The following is a 15,805-nucleotide window of genomic DNA, read 5'->3' as shown; positions in this document are numbered from 1 at the left end:
TTATTAGTACAGACAGTATCAACAAAATATGTATGACCAGTGCTCAAAAAGGCTGTTTCGGTCCTTTGGTCCAAACTTGATGTTTCATCAGTGCAATTTGAAAGTTCAATATAGCGTCACTCATAGTTTTCTTCTGAACGCATAGTTTTCTTCTGAAATTACATTTTAAACAACTTGGCGTGCAAATCTTTCACTTCTGGTGTTTCCTTGGTCCTCCATATCAAACACAGCAGTTTAAATGAAGGTACAAATGCTGTAAACTTGTGTGAAAACAAACTGGAGCTAGGAAATCTCATCAAACATGTCCTGTGAATGAAGTGCTTCCCAGCCACAGGATGACCTTTCTATCCATGACGATCGCTCGTCTGGTGGTTCCTGATGCACGGATATAGGGTGATGCTCATCTAAGAACTCTTCAAGACTCCAGCATGACTAAGAAAAATGTTTGAAAACAAATTGCAATCAAATTCTATGATATATTTAAAAGAACATTTAAAGTAAATGAAACATTCAAGAAATCAAAACTCACATTTTGAAAATCTTCATGTTGATCCACAACTTAACTCTCCCTGCTGGTTGAGGTGACAGGATATGGAAAAGTAGAAAAAAACACATATATCACTGTTGGATCTCCAAAAACAATTAGGTTAACCACTATGGCTAGAACTGGAAAAACAGGCAGCTGTCTGTCCAGAATCCTGAATTTAACAAAACACTTGGAGCAAAATTTAGAGGAGCTTAAAATCTTTTATATCATTTAGTGATGCTGACTTCCCCAAAATATTGGCCACAGTGTAAAAAATATTCATAAACTTACAGTTTTCTGTAAGCGTGTGCGTGCATGTGTGTGTGTGTGTGTGTGTGTGTGTGTGTGTGTGTGTGTGTGTGTGTGTGTGTGTGTGTGTGCGTGCGTGTTTCTTTACCAGATTCAACTTGTTAGGCCCTTTCAGGTCCAGTATTGACGCCACGTTTCCTGGAGTCTAGCAGATGTTTCAGGTCCAAATATAATCTAAAATATTAGGATAAGCAGAAGAGGAAAAGTGCAAAGCAGAGCAAAACATTATTTAAGTAACAGTTCACCCACAATACAAAACTTATCACCTTCATGTCATTTGTTATTCTCTAATGCTCTAATACCCTCTCAGCTTATTGTGAAACAAATACAGAACTTTATCAAACATACCTTCATTAGTATCACCACATATGACCAAGAAGGTGTGCTTGGTCATTTCACCAACTCTGGAAATACACCATCCGTCTCTAATCAGCCAATCGTCACAGGGTCTTGTGTTATTGTATAGAGAACTGTGGCTGTTAAAAAACAACAACACATTAGTATCTAACACATACGCATAACCTTCAGATAAAAAAGAGAGATAAACATCACAAAGTATGCCTCACACTTTTTCAGATATCTTTTGATTCAGATGTTGATTATTGAAAATAAATCTACAAATGAAACCTGTATCATCATTAGGCTGCTCAAATATGAATCAGTTGATTAATTTTACAGACAGGTGGCTGTTTACAACGCACTAAATTGTCTTTAATAAAACGGAAATGTTGTGTACAGTACATGCTAAGTTTAGCCTATAGTTTTAAGCACAATATCATGTGGGAGAAAAAGCTTGACTAAGATGTTCCTGACTACAGAGATAGCCTAACTTACTAACGTCAGACATCCCGAGTTAGGAAAAGTCATTTTCGGGGGATACAGAGTTGATTTGCGGGAGGTAGCGGGAGAGATGAGTTGCGCGCGACGCACCTAAAGAGCGGTGGGGGTGACTTGCGCGCGACGTACCTGAAGAGCTGGGAGGGATGCGGTGGAGAGGGGTGTGCAAAGTGTTTAATGACCGGGCGGGAGACGCGCGATTTCCAGGAGATTATCATTCATTTGCGGGCATCTACTTGGGCATCTGAGAGTCTCTGTGCATTTGCGGGATAACGTTAACGTTAGTCCCGCAACTTCCGGGAGACTTCTGTAACGTCAAATGTCTGATAAAGTGCAAACGCGGTCATTTAAAGACATTAATGTTAACATTCCGACTTTAATGGTTGTCAACACTTAACGTTAATATAATTCAAGCGTAACTGTTACGTTATCACACGAGTCTATGGACTAACGGTAAGGTTATATGGACGGCCACGAATGAACCAGTTTAAAAGGGCCGCGGTGTTTAAAATAACCAAATTAACGTACACGAATAACAAACGATCATATGTTTCAGTCAGGAAGCCTTTTACAAGTAAGCATGTTCATTTACTCACCAGATATGTTTTAGAAACTCTCCAGAGCTCATGGAAACCGTCCTGTGTTGCCGTTAGCATCCGGGCAGAGTAGGCTAGGCTGCTCCGGGGATTCCCTCGCTAGTTTGCTTCGAATTAAAGGAGAAGTGTCGATTTTATTTTATAGATGGGTAACAACGCACAAAATGGCATTAAGCGTGACAGAAATGTGTTGAACATGTACATTTGATGTTTTTATGCACTATGTATGCGTGAGCATATATAAAAACATTCTTGAAAAGAAGTCAATAGTAATGCAGTTAAGCTAGATAACGTTACACAAACGACCATGAATGAACCGCAGAAGTTTAAAATTGTCACTCCATTCTAAAGTTATTAACTTAACAATATGTTTACAACTGTATTTCCTTAAAGAAAGTCAGTAAAATACCAACATTTAGGTAGTTTGACTCACCAGTTGCTGTTCTAAACCTCAGATGGAAAATGGCGTCTGGAAAATTCTTCATAGACTGGGGCTCCATGAATTCCCGGATGTTGGAAATAACACCACCAAGTGTTGAAAAGATAACTCCTTGATTTCGCACTGAATAAAATCAATTTTAACTCTTATTATATTCATTTATCAAAATCTAACTCTTTAACGTCAACACTTTACTCTGAAACGCTTCAACACCGAGAATTTAACTCTGATGAATTTGCTGTGTAGATAATTTAATAAATAATATGAATAATACTTGATATAGTTACTGTTTTTACATTACTGTGAGGGTTGGGTTTAGGGTTGGGGTGGGCGTAGATGTTATTAAAATACATTTATTGGGTAATTTGATAAATAATGTAAATAATTCTTGTTAACCTCTGGCATCTGTATCCCTTCTAGCAGCAACCCTACCCCCTTAAATTTTTTTTCCTGACTTCAGGTCACATGGAATGCCTTTAGGGTGGGGCTATCAGTGCATGTCTTGTTTCTGCGCTGCCTCTGGGAGGCAGTGATTTAAACTAATATGATATGATTCCATCTGTAGAAATTAGTTCCTCTTTTTAATTTTCATTGGCCATCTTAAAACATTTTGGCGCAGAGTAATCCTCTACAACTCCCTGAGTACAAACTGGCAATCAAATCTTCCTCCATTTTGTTAGCAACGCTCATTTTTCAGCGGTCCATTCAGTTCTTAAAGGACAAAATCATGCACCACCCTACATTTTAGGACTGCATATTTTATTTTTCTGCAACAAATATTGCCATATGAAGACGATGTTTCACAAGATGGCTTGAATAGCTTTATTTGACAGTATTCAGGTACGTCAGAAATCAAGAAATAATGTTTTATTTTTTTACCTTCAGAAGAAACAAGTCAACCCGAAGAGTTCTGCCAATGGGGTTAGTAAAATAATATAGTTTTTGCTTTAAAATGTAGATATTTGGACTAGAAACAAGACGAAAATATGTAAATAATATTAATTAATTTTAAATATAACTAATGAAATATAATAAATCTATATTACACCTCCAAAATGAATTTTTTCTGGGCCCAAATGTTTTAAACTCTCTTGAAATGCTCAGTCACAGGCCTTAAAATCACATGCTAACAATAAACTTTCACTCTATTATGGTTAAATGCAGCAGTGGTCCTATGATTTTCAGTTCCTGGGTAACTATAATTCAGACAGAACATTGCAGACCCTGTGATGTGACTATTGCAGATGCACACATTGCGATTTACAATATATTGTGCAACCCTACTCATTTTTTTTTCTCATTTCAGAAACGGTTTAATTTAAAGAAGATCCCGATATGGGAGAAAAGGTCAAATTAACCTCCATTTCATGACGACTTCTCAGATCAGAAGAACTAGCGCTGCTTACCTCTGTGTCCAAGCATGAATTCTCCTTCAAACTGAGCCATGTCAAGTGCTTGTCTTTGTTCGCTGTCTAATTCTGCCCACTGCTCCTCTGTCACGGCACACGCCTGTTCAGAGCTCAGCCAGGACAGCTGTGTGGCACTGAATACCACCTGAAACAATGAGAGTCATGTTTAATAAACAACATTTTAGGGTCGCCAACCTGATTTTACCAAGTAAGACATGTTCTTGGATTAACATCTACGTTGATCCTGGAACAACATTTCAATCAGCCAATCAGAATTAAGACATATGTTTATTGTTTATGTTAGGTTTAGGCTTATGGTTAGGTCCAACTATTTTTCCTCTTTTGGGGAATAATTTACTATTATGGTTGGGTTTAGGGGTAGGGAATATGTATGGATTACATTTTCTCTTACAAAAATTATGATCCTGGATCAACATAGAACCAGGATCGCATCGTACTTGGCAAAATCATGATGTGTGTTTTAGAGCTTTCCTTTCATTTTTCATTAGTCTACAGCACAGGTGTCAAACTCAGTTCCAAAAGGGCCGCAGCTCAGCACAGTTTAGTTCCAACCCTAATTAAACACACCTGATCAGACTAATTGAGTCCTTCAGGCTTGTTTGAAACCTACAGGTAAGTGTGTTGGAGCAGGGTTGGAACTAAACTGTGCAGGGCTTCGGCCCTTTTGCATTTACATTTAGTCATTTAGCAGACGCTTTTATCCAAAGCGACTTACAAATGAGGACAAAGAAGCAATTTACACAACTAAGAGCAACAATGAATAAGTGCTATATGCAAGTTTCAGGTCTGTAAAGTCTAAGAAGGGAAGTATTAGTATTATTATTATTATTATTTTTTTTTTGGGGTACAGTTAGTGTGATATTCAGAGAGGCAATTGCAGATTAGGAAGTGAAGTGGAGACTAAATAGTTGAGTTTTTAGTCGTTTCTTGAAAGTAGCGAGTGACTCTGCCGTTCTGATGCAGTTAGGGAGTTCATTCCACCAACTGGGCAGATTGAGCGTGAGCATGAGCGAAAGTGATTTCTTCCCTCTTTGGGATGGAACCACGAGGCGACGTTCATTCACAGAACGCAAGTTTCTGGAGGGCACATAGATCTGCAGAAGTGAGAGCAGATAAGAAGGAGCAAGGCCAGATGTCACTTTGTAGGCAAACATCAGAGCTTTGAATTTGATGCGAGCAGCAACTGGCAGCCAGTGCAAACGGACTAGCAGCGAAGTGACATGTGCTCGTTTAGGTTCATTGAAGACCACTCGTGCTGCTGCATTCTGGAGCAGTTGAAGAGGCTTGATAGAGTTAGCTGGAACTGAGTCAGTTTTGGAACTGTTTTGGAACTGGAGTCAGTTTTGGAGTCAGTTTTGGAACTGAGTTTGACACCCCTGGTCTACAGGGTCATTTACACAAGTGCATTTTCATTTAAAAAAAATATAGCTTCTGTTAAGATTATAGCAGGTTGTAGACATTTTCGACTCATGAAATTTGAACGTACTGAAAAGCTTAAGACCCTATTTTAGTTTGATAACGCTGGAGTTCAGTTTTAGTATAGATAGACTAAAACACAGACTTTTGAATACATGCATGTGCAGACCCAGTGCCAGAATAGCTTAATTGTTGGGCAATTGTAATCCCATGGGGGCACAACTAGACCTGATGACTGGTTTGGTCCCTCCTTGGGTCTCATTTCTAAACGGAGAACATGTGGAACTTAAAGTAAACTCTTATTAAACATTCATTCATTCTTTTTGACTTAGTCCTTTTATTAATCAAGGGTTGCCACAGTGGAATGAACCTCCAACTTATCCAGCATATGTTTCACGCAGCGGATGCCCTTCAAGCTGCAACCCATCACTGAAAAACATACATAACCACTCATTCACACACATAGACCAATTTAGCTTATTCAATTCACCTATAAACCCATTCAACACGGGGACAGCATGCAAACTCCACACAGAAATTCTTATTAAACATAATTGACTTAGTATTGGCTTAATTAAATCACTTTATCAGCATTTAAGACATAATCGGGAATTACTGAATTAAAATTTATTCTGGCGTATGTTAGGAAGGTTTCTATGCCAAGTATTAAAAATGAGACCCCTAGACCATTTATTTATTTATTATTATTAATTAACACTCACTAGCCACTTTATTAGGTACACCTGTCCAAATGACTGTTAACACAAATTGGTCAGAACAAGAGAAAATACACAGTTAGCAGAACGCACATGTCCAACCTTGAGGCAGATGGGCTACAGCAGCAGAAAACCACATTGGGTGCCACTCCTGTCAGCTAGGAACAGGACACTGGGACTACAAATTCACACAGGCTCACCAAAATTGGACAATAGAAGATTGAAAAAATGTTGCCTGGTCTGATGAGTCTTGATTTCTGCTGCAACATTCGGATGGTAGGGTCAGAATTTGGCGTCAAGAACATGAAAGCATGGATCCATCCGGCCTTATATCAATCGTTCAGACTAGTGGTGGTGGTGTAATGGTGCGGGGGATATTTTCTTGCCACACTTTGGGCCCATTAGTACCAATTGAGCATCGTGTCAACACCACAGCCTACCAGAGTTTAGTTGAGTTTAGGCCTCCACAGTCACCAGATTCTCAATCCAATAGAGCACCTTTGGGATATGATGGAACGGGGGTTTCACATCATGGATGCACAGCCGACAAATCTGCAGTAACTGTGTGATGCTATCATGTCAATATGGAGCAAAATCTCTGAGGAATTTTCCAGTACCTTTAAGGATTAAGGCAGTTCTGAAGGTAAAAGGGGGTTCAACACTATACTAGTAAGGTGTACCTAATAAAGTGGCCAATAAGTGTATATTACTGCCTGTCCGAAACAAACATATTTCAATATTAAATAGGCTAATAATCAGGGGGATTATTAATTACTGTTCTTCGCCACTCTGCCACCACTACATTCCTTTATAGGATTGATTAAGAAAGTCTGATTTACTACACATGGTATTCGCCTTTGAGTGGACTTTTCCGCTTATAGCCTGTGAGATTTCATTGTAGGAATCAATGTTTACAACCTCTTAGAATGAAAAATTCCATCAATGAAATGCAACCAAGTTCCTTATATTCTATGGCACTTTTGTATAGTTTTTATACTATAGTATAAAAATAACTAAAGAATACTGGGGTCTGTGGGGTAGTATACAATTTTGGTCAACTAAATTATGTGAGAATGAGAGTGTGTATGAGTGTTTCCCAGTCCTGAGATGCAGCTAGAAGGGCATCCACAGCATAAAACATATGCCAGAGTAATTGGCGGTTCATTCTGCTGTGGCGACCCCTGATAAATCAGGGACTAAGCCGAAAGATAGTGAGTGAGTGGGTTTTCGCAATCAATTCATGTTTATCACACAGGTTTGGTGGACTAAACCAGTGTTTCTCAACCATGTTGCAGGAGGACCACCAGTTCTGCACATTTCCATGTCTCCTAAACCAAACACACCTGATTCAGATCATGAGCTCATTAGCAGAGACTGGAAGACCTGTATTGGGTGTGACAGGCAAAGAAGACATCCAAAACATGCAGTGCTGCTAGTCCTCCAACGTGGTTGAGAAACACTGCACTAAACAACAGAAATGAACAACAGAAACCCACAGCAATACAGGGGGAATATACTAAATCCACACAGAAACACTAACTGGTACAGCTGGGACTCGAACCAGCGACCTTCTTGTTGTAATGCGACAGTGCTAAGCCGTCGTGCCGCCCCACTAACACATCTTAAACCAAATTAATATGACTTGCAATAAAACATACAAAGTGTAGTCTGCCATAGTAAGGTTGTACGAACCATTATAATGCAGTCATAAATAATGAATGAAAACACTCACAGCCAATTTTCGTGGTGGTATCAGGGATATTGCTGCTGGCGTCAGTCCTTCCACTTGCTCTTTTATAAGTGCAGACAATACCATGTCCTCCAGCCCGGCTGTGAACAGAGAATCCAGTTTGTCTTATTCTCTTTATGAGCTTGCCCATTTTGCCATGCGTATATTGTCCGCTGAACTGATTGTAATCGAATCCACATTCAGTACCTGCCAAAGTCCCAATCTCGGTGAAGACCTCGGAGCCCCAGTTGCTGACTGGACCAAAGCCCAGAGGATTGGATATTCGTGACGTCAGCGCCTCGGTCTGCTGCTCAGAACACGGCAGTACAATCTCCCCCAGAAACAAAGCAGCAACACTATTGAACACACGACACAATGTAAAGCTCTCAAATATATCGAAGCGTATCGTATTGTGTTTGGAATCAAATCGTTTCGCCCTGACCTCAGGTTGAACGGGTCAAGTCTGGATATTTCCGAAGGAGTGAAACCACAAAGCAAATATCCAAGAGAGACGAGCTCCACAACACCAAGTTCTTCAGGTTTCCATTTAAGTCTCTTCATTATGCCAAGAACAACTGCTCTCATCTGTAAAATAACGAACTAGAAGTGATGCAGTTTCCTCCGTTTAAAGGGATAGTTCACACAAAACTGAAAATTCTGTCATTGTTTACTCACTCTTCACTTGTTCCAAACCTGTTTGCATGTCCTTATTCTGTTAAACACTAAAGAACAAAGTTTCTGCAGGTTTTAAAGTCAAATAAGGTCTTTATAAGACCTTTTTAAAACCACAAAGAATGAAATTTCAGACTTATACAGTGCTAAACGCCAAGGCTTTTTCCAAAAGTTTTATTGAGATGGATTGTTAGTGATTAGGTGTTGACTTGTTTGGATAGCTTTGCGAGGACATAGGAAAATTAAGACCCGGTTAAAATCATTTAACTCTTATGTATTGTTAGGGATGTTTTCCTCCACTCTGGGGTGACTTTGAGTCTTGGGGTGCTTTCACACTTGGACCGTACCCAAGTTCGATTGTCCCCCCTTGCCACCTTCTCGGTTGGTTTGTGTTCACACTGTCTTTTTTCCTTCTGAACCTCGGTAAGCTTGCATCATCGAGCTACTGTTGTGTGTGCTGCTGTTGCTAGCTGACGGACACGAAAGCAAAGCGCCAAAATGGAAAGACGTCCGCACATTGTGGTCGTTCTGCTTTTACAGATTTTTTTGGTTTTGGACAAACAAACTCGCGTCTATCAGCCGCAAAAATATTATAATGGCTCAGAACATCACGCAATGTCTGCAGAAGCTGTTTTTGGAGGAGACAAGCAGACATCATCACTGTGTTTGCCCTGGCTCAGTCCCGCTTGTTGCCAAGGTACAGTACATGATATGCACCCACACACGCACGCACACACACACACATACACACACACACACACACACACACACACACACACTAATGAACATTATGAAAACTGTAGTTTGTTGTACTATTGGAAGTTCACTTCCATTATTTGGTGCGATTGCATTCATACCAGAAGTGAACCGTACCAGATTTCGTGTGAACCGTACCCCAGACTAGAGATCTGCGCGGGACTAAATTTAAAATACCGCTCCCACCAGGTTTTAGTACGAACATTTGTTGTCCCACTGCCCATCCCGCCCCGTTTTCCTCCCGCCACGCCCATTCCCACTAACGGAGGAGGGGGGACAAAACCGAACAAAGCCAAAAACCACCCAGCTATACAGATTCCAGACAGCCTATAACAAGCTTTCTGTATAAACACACACACACACACACACAGACAGCACCAAGCTCTCTGTCTCATTTACATTTACATTTACATTTAGTCATTTAGCAGACGCTTTTATCCAAAGCGACTTACAAATGAGTACAAGGAAGCAATTTACACAACTAAGAGCAACAATGAATAAGTACTAAAGGCAAGTTTCAGGTCTGTAAAGTCTAAGAAGGGAAGTGTTAGTAATTTTTTTTTTTTTTTTGTACAGTTACTGTGATATTCAAATAGGCAATTGCAGATTAGGAAGTGAAGTGGAGACTAAATAGTTGAGTTTTTAGTCGTTTCTTGAAAATAGCGAGTGACTCTGCTGTTCAGATGCAGTTAGGGAGTTCATTCCACCAACTGGGCAGATTGAGCGTGAGCGTTCGCGAAAGTGATTTTTTCCTCTTTGGGATGGAACCACGAGGCGACGTTCATTCACAGAACGCAAGTTTCTGGAGGGCACATAGATCTGCAGAAGTGAGTGCAGATAAGAAGGTGCTAGGCCAGAAGTCACTTTGTAGGCAAACATCAGAGTTTTGAATTTGATGCGAGCAGCAACTGGCAGCCAGTGCAAACGGACTAGCAGCGGAGTGACATGTGCTCGTTTAGGTTCATTGAAGACAACTCGTGCTGCTGCATTCTGGAGCAGTTGAAGAGGCTTGATAGAGTTAGCTGGAAGCCCAGCTAGTAGAGAGTTGCAGTAATCCAGTTTGGAGAGAACAAGAGCTTGAACAAGGAGTTGAGCTGCATGTTCAGATAAGAAGGGTCGGATCTTTCTGATGTTATAGAGTGCAAATCTGCACGATCGAGCAGTTCTAGAAATGTGGTCAGAGAAGTTTAGTTGGTCATCAATCGTTACTCCAAGGCTTTTCACCATTTTGGATGCAGTAATGGTTGCCCCATCCATCTGGATTGAAAAGTTATGGTGTAGAGTCGGGTTGGCAGAAACTACAAGCATTTCCGTTTTTGTGAGGTTCAGCTGAAGATGATGATCTTTCATCCAGTGTGAAATATCCAACAGGCAGGCTGAGATACGAGCTGGAACCGAGGGATCATCAGGATGAAAAGAGAGGTATAGCTGGGTGTCATCAGCATAGCAGTGGTAGGAGAATCCATGTCTCTGGATGACTGGTCCTAGAGATGATGTGTAGATGGAGAAGAGAAGTGGCCCAAGAACAGAGCCTTGAGGTACCCCAGTGTTTAGATGCTGTAGGTTGGACACCTCTCCCCTCCAAGACACCCTGAATGACCTGTCAGAGAGGTAAGATCTGAACCATTGTATAACAGTGCCCGCAACGCCCAGTGACTCAAGCGTAGATAGCAGGATCTGGTGGTTGACAGTGTCAAAAGCAGCTGACAAATCCAGCAAAATGAGGACTGATGATTTAGAGTCTGCTTTAGCCAGTCTGAGATCCTCCACGACCGAGAGCAGGGCAGTCTCAGTTGAGTGGCCTTTCTTAAAGCCGGATTGCTTGTTGTCCATGAGATTGTTTTGAGTAAGAAAGTCCAGGACTTGATTGAACACTACTTTCTCCAGAATCTTGGCCATGAATGGAAGCAGGGATACTGGTCTGTAGTTTTCAAGTAGCGTATGGTCCAGGTTGGGTTTCTTTAGCAGTGGGGTTACCCTAGCCTGCTTAAATGTAGTGGGGAATAAACCAGAGTCAAGAGATGTGTTAATTATGTGAGTCAGTGTTGGTATGACTGCAGGAGAGATGGCTTGCAAGAGATGAGAGGGAATGGGATCGAGTGGACAGGTGGTTGCATGGCTAGATAGCACAAGTTTGGACACCTCAGACTCAGAGAGCTGAGAAAAAGAGGTGAGTGTGTGTGGTGTTGGTGTTGTATCTTGCGTGTTTGTTGTAGGTGCAGCAAATTGAGCACTGATTTTTGCAGTTTTGGTGCAGAAGAATGTAGCAAAGTCATCAGTAGTAAGTGTGGAGGATGCGGGTGGAGGAGGAGGATAGAGGAGGGAGGAAAATGTTTTAAAAAGTAGGCGAGGATTAGTAGCATTGTTGATTTTCAGACGGTAATACGTCTGCTTTGCAGAAGTAACCTCAGCTGAGAAAGAGGACAGAAGAGTTTGGTATGTTATTCACACAAATACACACACACATAGACAGCGACAAACAAGCGAAACGCAGCATCACGCTCTCTCATTCATCTCATTCACACACATACATACGCGTGCTCAGGAGTCGGGAGCGATATTGTTACATCACCCGCTCCTGTTCAAATTACACCAGTTACCGACCGCTCCCGCGATTTATTTGGAAATGCAGACCTCTTCCCCAGACCACCTCTTTCACGGTTCCCGGGTGCGCACTTGAGTTCAAAAGACACGTTCACACTAGCTAGCCGTACTCTGACATTAAATGAAGCCGTGTGCAAACCAAAAGTGCTAGTGTGAAAGTACCCTTAATTTGGCCATAACTTTTTCCGTTTCAGCTAGTAGAATGATTTTGGTGACAAATCTTATTTTGACACATATTTTGAGAAAATGCTCATAAATACTCATAAATACTCTCTTGGCAAATTCACTACCCTTTTGTTACGTTTAAGATGAAAACATCCACTGAATTAAACTGCTGTTACATTTTTTTCATAAATGTGTTAATCAACTACAGTCCTGATCAAAACTACCAAATTGCTTAGAAAATTCCAGGATTTTAACTCTTTAATTGTCAAAAAATTATAAATAGTATCACTGATTTGGCGAGTAAAACACACAAAATGACGTATTTTTAATATAAAAGTAATTGTGGACTGGATATTTTTTACTTTTTATCAAAGTCTTGGACGTAAATCAACATTGCCTTTGATGCATTGTTTTTGCTTTATTTTTATTTTTTCTCCCTTGACTTCCAAGATAACCACATTTGTTTAATTGCAAATTCATGCCACGATATATAATCATGCATTCTTGATTGTTGGTGCCTTTACCTGCTGGGAAGAGGTAAAATTTGTAATTTTACTGTTGATCATCAGTTGGCACCATTAACCCTTTAGATAGACATGTGCAAAAAAAGCTTAGTTCTGGGTTTTATAGAGTAAACCAGCTAATTAAAGTGTATGTAAGTCTTTGAATGTGAAAGTGTGAAAGTGGTCTTTGCGCAACTGCCTTGATGTGAGTGAGAATATTAAAATATGCATCTAAGCTCTCAGAACTACATGAAGTAAACAAAGACTGTGTATTTATGCACAATCAGATGTGGTTATAATGGAAGTCAATGGGGCAAAAACCTCCACCAACAGTAAATTAAGGAGAAAAAATTAAAATCTAACAATGCATCAAAGCCAAGAGTGATCAAAGATAAAAAAGTCCCGTCCACAATTACTTTTAATATTAAAAATACGTCATTTTGTGTGTGTGTGTGTGTGTGTGTGTGTTTTTTTTCATCAAATCAGTGACATCATTATGAATTTGACAATTCATAATGATGACAAGTAATTTTTGAAAGCATTTAGTAATTTTGATCAGGACTGAGGTTGATTAACAGATTTATGCAAAAAAATCGGATGCATTTTTTACAGCAGGGTTACAAAGGTTAAGAAGGACAATACAATATTTCAGAGACTTTAATACTTTGTAAGGCCTAAAATTTAGTTTTCGAAATTTAAAACATTTTAAGATTCCACAAACATCCTGAAAGAAGATACTGTATGTTAAAGAAAGCTTGAAACCTATAACCATTAACTTCCATAGTATTAGTTTATCTTAATTATTTCGTACTTTTCAGCTTTCCTCAGCATAGCTTTTTTATTTTTGAATAGAATATTAAAACCTGTAAAGGTTTGGAACCCCTTGAGGGTGAGTAAATAGTGAGCAAAATGTTCATTATTGGGTGAACAATCCCTTTAAGTTTCGAATTAAATTCAAGTCAATCTTTAAAAAATAGAATAAAAACACATACTTTCTTAGCGTTCCACCCATTGAGGTCCCCAAGATGGGCTACTACACCCAAACTGGACAGATTGACAGCTTGTAGCTCTCTTTCGCCCATTTCAGTCACTATACAACCCAGTTCCAACACCTGTTCTGGTTTAAGCTGCTTCACTGGTTTATACACCTAAGAGAATGATTGTTGTGTGAGATTTTAAGTTCATTTCATAATCACTGAACAGCATTTGGTGTACAAATGTCTTAACTGGTCTGAGTTCCATCCAAAGTGCTTCACGTTGCTCGTCGTCAAGTGTGTCATCCTGGCCGATGAACTCAACACAAGTCTTCAGCTCTCTCCTCTTCATTCGTTTTAGCTGATAGGACCTCCAGGCCGAGGGAAATGTCCCTTTAATGTCTGCACAGCTTGGGATGGGCCCTAGTAAAGAAACAATATATGGTTTACGGCAGCGGTTCTCAAGCCTGGTCCTCACGACCCCCCCGCTCTGCTCTGTATGTTAATCTCAATACTGTAGAAGTTTGTTCCATTTAACTGCAAGTGCCCTGCAAAGTAGACATTACAGGATATTCTGTCATGATTACATTTCGAAAGAAGCGTGTATTGAATTGAATTTATTGAATGGGATAGCCTCTTGAGATGAATCATCTCATTTTCGAGGGGGTCCCTAAAATTCAACAATTCAAACTAGTGATGGATTGTTCTTGAACGATTCATTCATTTTGAACAAATCTTATATGTGACTTGAGAACGTTGAGTCCTCACAGGGAGTTATTAGTTCATTGCACAGGTGGGGGTGATTAGTTCCTTTTTGAGTTTTCGATCGGGTTTGAGTGGTTAATTCATCCCGTGAAAGACAGAAGCCAATCATATGTAACCAGAGCCGGAAAAAGATTTGATCCGTTCATTTGATTTGAGTGCTCAGTTTGAGTCATCTCTTTACATGCTGTCAAAAACCTGAAGACTCAAAAGGTGAACTAATCATAGGTCCTTTCGGTTCAGGTTGTGTGCATTGGTCAAGCTTATATGGGACTGTCAGTGTCTTGTGAACAAATGCCTCAAATTTAAAAATTACACAAAACTCCGGAGAAAATGTGGGTAGTGTGGTGACGCAATGACGAATTATGTAAAACGGGATTATGAAAGGAACATTCAACAAACAACCCATGTAAACACCTTAATCATATTATTGTCTTATTCAGATTAAGCAAATAATTTGATTTCTGTGTCCACAACTAGCTTTCTAGTTATGACTTGTTTGTAGTGTGATCAACGTTTGGGCTAGTTGTAGATGTGTTTGGAAGCAACTCGTATTGTTTTAGTAAGATTTTAGTAAATTGAACGTAATGATTTGTTCATCTCGATGAACGAGACTCAAGGGTCCTAGTCAGTAGGTGCTTTCTACTTCAACCATGGGTGCAACTGGTGATTAACGAGATTAGCCGAGCGCAGGCGGGGGAGAAGTTGAAAATGTAATGTAATGTAATATAATGTAATGTGTATTTATATAGCGCATTTATTGTGTATGGCCGTACACCCAAATCACTTCACAATCATGAGGGGGGTCTCTCCACACCACCACCAGTGTGCAGCATCCACTTGGATGATGCGACGGCTGCCACAGGACAACGGCGCCAGTGCGCTCACCACACACCAGCTATTGGTGGAGAGGAGAGACAGTGATAGAGCCAATTCGGTGGAAGGGGATGATTGGGAGGCCATGATCGTAAGGGCCGATAGAGGGACTTTGGCCAGGACACCGAGGTTACACCCCTGCACTTTCACAAGAAGTGCCATGGGATTTTTAATGACCACAGAGAGTCAGGACCTCGGTTTAACGTCTCATCCGAAAGACGGCACTCACTGACAGTGTAGTGTCCCCTTAACTTTTACTGGGGCATTAGGACTCACACAGACCACAGGTTGAGCGCCCCCTGCTGGCCTCACTAACACCGCTTCCAACAGTAACCTAGTGTTCCCTAGTGGTCTCCCATCCAGGTACTGACCAGGCTCAGCTCTGCTTAGCTTCAGTGAGTAACCGGTCTTGGGCTGCAGGGTGACATGGCTGTGGCTGTGAAATGGAGCCGGACACTTCGGTGCTCAAAGTTGCAGCAGTCATGATGATCAATC

The 15,805-nt window shown here is 40.5% G+C and overlaps 1 protein-coding gene and 1 long non-coding RNA gene across 4 annotated transcripts in view; both read right to left on the bottom strand.

Moving 5' to 3' along the window:
• Nucleotides 1-15,805, bottom strand: part of LOC100004499 (stereocilin) — a 65,017-nt gene that overhangs the window by 1,592 nt on the left and 47,620 nt on the right. For all 3 annotated transcript variants that reach the window (XR_012383171.1, XM_073908102.1, XM_073908101.1), the window contains exons 24-29: nucleotides 13,926-14,095; nucleotides 13,691-13,846; nucleotides 8,441-8,583; nucleotides 8,206-8,354; nucleotides 8,002-8,099; nucleotides 4,114-4,261 (exon numbers count right to left, since the gene is read on the bottom strand). Coding sequence is in view for 2 of the 3 variants with exons in the window: in XM_073908102.1 (XP_073764203.1) it covers nucleotides 4,114-4,261; nucleotides 8,002-8,099; nucleotides 8,206-8,354; nucleotides 8,441-8,583; nucleotides 13,691-13,846; nucleotides 13,926-14,095 (864 nt within the window). In the remaining variant the exon portion in view is untranslated. The remainder of the gene's footprint in view (nucleotides 1-4,113; nucleotides 4,262-8,001; nucleotides 8,100-8,205; nucleotides 8,355-8,440; nucleotides 8,584-13,690; nucleotides 13,847-13,925; nucleotides 14,096-15,805) is intronic.
• On the bottom strand, nucleotides 1,176-2,730 carry LOC137496151 (uncharacterized). Its single transcript, XR_011016253.2, has 3 exons — nucleotides 2,702-2,730; nucleotides 2,269-2,375; nucleotides 1,176-1,311 (listed from the first exon to the last, which is right to left on the bottom strand). It is a non-coding gene; the product is annotated as an uncharacterized lncRNA (long non-coding RNA).

The sequence above is a fragment of the Danio rerio genome, chromosome 7, assembly GCF_049306965.1.
Source record: "Danio rerio strain Tuebingen ecotype United States chromosome 7, GRCz12tu, whole genome shotgun sequence".
NCBI lineage: Eukaryota > Metazoa > Chordata > Actinopteri > Cypriniformes > Danionidae > Danio > Danio rerio.
This window is presented reverse-complemented; position numbering and strand designations above follow the sequence as displayed.